Below are 4,355 nucleotides of genomic sequence, written 5' to 3' on the forward strand. Positions count from 1 at the left end.
CTTTTTTTTTTTTTTTTTACATAATGCTGGCATAAGAGCTCATTTTATTGGAATCAGTAACTGTTCAACTAGAAGACCTGATGCTTTGTCAAAGGCTTTGCTGAAAAGGATAAAACCCAGATTTTACAGTAGTTACATGGTTCCACTTTCTACTGACCTATTCCTGAACCCTGACTCAGTCAGGCAGGGAGTTGCATTCTCCAGAGATCAAATAGAAATATGCATACTGGCATAAGAGCTCATTTTATTGGAATCAGTAACTGTTCAACTAGAAGACCTGATGCTTTGTCAAAGGCTTTGCTGAAAAGGATAAAACCCAGATTTTACAGTAGTTACATGGTTCCACTTTCTACTGACCTATTCCTGAACCCTGACTCAGTCAGGCAGGGAGTTGCATTCTCCAGAGATCAAATAGAAATATGCATAATCCATTAGATACTGTTTTTCAGTCATGTGTGGTATGACTGACAGTCCTTCACAACAATACATAATCTCAAACAGTTTTGCTTTTTAGCAGGAAGGGTTTGGACAGGTTTTTTTGTTTAGTTCTAAGAAATTGGCTAAAGTGAGACATGGACATAATTTTAATATGAAGGTAGAAGTTAGTTAAAACTAAACCCCAGGTATACCATAAGATCAAACTGAAGTATCAAGCAAAAAATTAATCTTTGTTTTTGAAGACCACTTTTCCTTACCTGAGACTGCATAGAGGAGACAAACAGGATTTTAGCACTGTTTTGTTAGCATGGGATTGAATGAAGCTTGGCTTATCCTTACTTGTACATCATGGTTTTCTGACCGAGATTTGTAAGAAAAGGCATATTCCAGCTGAAGCTTTAGCTGCATACAGGGAATTAAAGTTTCTCTCCAATATGGAAGCTTGCAAGGATTTTGACTTTGATACACTGTAAGCCTGTTGGCTTACTCTTCTCTACTCATCTATCCAGTTGCACAAATCTTGTAGAAATCTGAGCACTGTCAAAGAGGTTTTGACCCTTCTGTAACTCGATTGGACAGCTAAACTATGGATTGGACAAAACCTATGGTGAACCTAGAGAGGCAAGAGGGAAGTCACCAGATTACTTCATCAGCCCTGTTTCCTTACAATCTATGGCAGAAAGATTATAGGAACAGAGGAACTGAATTTGGAGTCTGAGGGAAAGGACAGCACACAGCACCAGGCACCTCCAAGCTTGCTAACTCCAACAATTCCTCATGCAAGGAAAAAGATACAGGGAGAGCCACTCAGAGTTGAAAAAAAAATCCAACCCCAAAAGAAATGAACTAAAAAACCCCAACCACTTCTGTCAAAAAATGCTGTACTGTTGAAATCTGAACTTTACAAAACTAGTTCAACATTGCCAAAACTTTGTTTAGAAAAAAAGCAGGGAGGCTGATGAAAGAATGGGACAGTGCTCCAACAACATAAAAGCATTCTCTTCTGTGTTGCTAAAATATTTTTTTTATCTTGAAACACAAACTTTTTGTGCTGACATATTTCTTTTTGCATGACAGAAAAATTCTGAAAATGAAAAAACTCCAAAGGAATAGAAAACCCCCACAAAACTGAACACTGACCAAATTAGCTTCCATTGCTACTCTACTGTCCAATCTCTTTTCTCTGGAAAATTTTGAAACTTCAAGCTTTGTTGCAAAATGGAACAAAGCACATTCAGAAATCACAAAATGCTTTGTGGAAAAGAACACTAACCTACTGACAGAACTATTGTTTGCAAATGCAGGTGGACTTCCAGAGAGAATTATTAGGCCCCAGACTTGTGGTGCACCACCTAGATAAGTCCACAAGGAACATCAAGAGAATCACTTCATTTCACTACTTTCTGCATTGGAAGGGAAGGGAAGGACCCAGCTTCTGTCTAAGTGTATGCTAAAGAATCACCAACTGAATCCAAAAAAAAAAGGAAGAAAAATTAATTACTGAGAAATCTTCATGTCTAGAAGTAAAGGGAGGAAGGTGCTTCTACTAAAATCCACATTAAAAAAAACAAACTAAAACCCAAAAAACCCCAAACAACCTAAAACCCCCAAAAAACTCCAAACCCACCAAAGTATGAAAAAATCACAATGCAATATTCTGTCTACCATGTTCCTGCCTGTACATTCTCTGGCCTACCCTGCACACACACTCAGAGTGAGATTCTTCTCTCATATTTATCATTATGCATGTATAAAAAGGAATTTTTGTTTAGCTTCCATCTGTAACAGTTATTTGCATGCTACCTTCCAGTTTGCGCCACTACAAAGGGCCATGGCCCAACTGCCTTTATCATTACGCATGTATAAAAAGGATTTTTTGTTTAGCTTCCATCTGTGATAGTTATTTGCATGCTACCTTCCAGTATGCACCACTACAAAGGGCCATGGCCCAACTGCATAAAACACTGCAAAGGGCTGTAACACTGCAAGACTTAGATTTCCCAGCTGTACTTATAGAAAGTATCAGCCAGGACAGTCAGCAACTTTTAGGCAATGGTTTTCAACTTACGATATCAAAAGTCTAGAAGCAGTAAGGAGTCCACAGAAGGTAAGAAAAGTCAGTCACTTCATGTGTGCCATGTACATTGGAGAGGTATTTCTAAAAAGGACTCGACAGTTAAAATAAATGCTGAACTCTACACACATTAGAGAGGTATTTCTAAAAAGGACTCAACAGTTAAAATAAATGCTGAACTCTACAGCAAGAAGTAGAAAATTGGGAATGTAAAAGAAGCCTTTCAGAATTTCAGATGTGAAATATTCCAGTTAAAGTGAAGAAAAAAACCCACAATTTTCCAACTGTTGCTCCTGCTAGTAACACAAATGTTGACTACTTCCATTTTTTAGTAACAAGAGTATATTCATATGAAGGTGGATATTTAAAAGCCAGTGTTTTCACTTTCAGCAAAGCACAGGTAGACTTAAGAATAAGAGACTAAAACTCTGTATAGGGGTTCTTTGCCTACAGCTTCTTTTGCATCAGTAAAGGGTTACAGAACAAAAGTATGGTGACCATGGTCCTTTTTAAAATTTATGTCAGGTTTATATATATATAACTATTACTTCCTTTTTCTGCAGTTGGTCATGGATAATCATTCACCAATACAGCTTCTGGGCTTTTTTTCCAAGATTATATTCAAGAGTATATTCATATGAAGGTGGATATTTAAAAGCCAGTGTTTTCCTTCCCACTGACAGAATTTGGTCATCATTGCTGATGAAACTAAGATTACATTCAAAAAAAGGCTACTGTAACTCATCCCTTGGCATCCCAGTACAGCAAGTAACAACCACCACTTCCTAAGAAAAGAACTCTCATCTTCATATTACAAAGAGCTCTCAGAGGTATGATGGATGAACAACAGCCCAAAACCTGGAGTGCTGTTCTGTCTTCAGTTGTCATGCAATCAGAATATGTTCGTCCAAGCTCCAGCTGCTGATCATACCTGGCCAGCTCTGAAAATAACATCATTCAAACAAACTGACTGCCTGAGCCAAAAATGTGTCAAATTATACAGTGACAGATGGTTAAACTGACTGCCTGAGCAAAATTGTGTCAAATTATACAGTGACAGATGGTCTTTCCCAGGTTACTCTTACCTCACGTAATTCCAGCCTCTGAGCAACAGCTTCCAAGCACTCCTGCCCTGTGCTCTCCACAGAGAGGGTGCACTCGATCACATTGCTGTCCAGCAGACGGATCCTGGTCACAAAGCAGTTCTTGCTCAAGACGTTGTAGCGTCTGGTCCGTCGCAGTTTCAGCCCGAAAGGCATGGCTGTTGGCCTGGAAGGTCACCCCTTCCCTGTACTCTTTTAGGAGTTATCAGCACACTTGTCGACTTGCCTCCAAGGCTTCTTCAATTAGCACTACTCTACTCCAGAAATGAAGGTAGCTGTCCATTCCCAGGGCAAGCTTCAAGGGATTCCTGAAAAATATATATAAATAAATAGAGTTAAGTGTGCAATAAGATGTTCCTAAAGACAAGTTGGAAAGAAAAAAGTCTTAAGTGCCACATTCAAAACCATAAACACCTTGACACACAGGATGGACAGGCACTTATTACATCTCCCAGAAGTTGTTTTTTCTTCTTAAAAAACCCAACACCTTACACAAGAAAACTTTCAAAATACGATTTTGGCCTAAATTTAAAGCAGGGATTTAGTTGCAAAGCTGTTCTTCAACCAGCAACCCTACAGGGCAGGAATCCAGAGGTGCTAACTCTCCCACCATTACCCCCACCACAGGGGTCTATAACATATTCTTCAAGTTTTGGTGCCCTCGGGCCAGTTTGAAAACTAGTTAAAAAAGCTGAAAAATAGAGACATTGAAATGAGGTGTGAGTTCGAAAGAAGAAAGG

The 4,355-nt window shown here is 38.9% G+C and overlaps 1 protein-coding gene across 1 annotated transcript in view; it reads right to left on the bottom strand.

Annotated features, from left to right (window-relative positions):
* The window catches only part of LOC103803845 (tyrosine-protein phosphatase non-receptor type 14-like), a gene marked incomplete at its 3' end in the record, with an annotated part of 8,325 nt that extends 4,554 nt beyond the window's left edge, over positions 1-3,771 (bottom strand). The window contains exon 1 of the mRNA XM_009076424.1: positions 3,598-3,771. Within this exon, the coding sequence (XP_009074672.1) occupies positions 3,598-3,771 (174 nt within the window). The remainder of the gene's footprint in view (positions 1-3,597) is intronic.
* Between the last annotated feature and the right edge of the window lie 584 nt (positions 3,772-4,355).

The sequence above is a fragment of the Acanthisitta chloris genome, unplaced genomic scaffold (assembly GCF_000695815.1).
Source record: "Acanthisitta chloris isolate BGI_N310 unplaced genomic scaffold, ASM69581v1 scaffold10530, whole genome shotgun sequence".
Taxonomy (NCBI): domain Eukaryota; kingdom Metazoa; phylum Chordata; class Aves; order Passeriformes; family Acanthisittidae; genus Acanthisitta; species Acanthisitta chloris.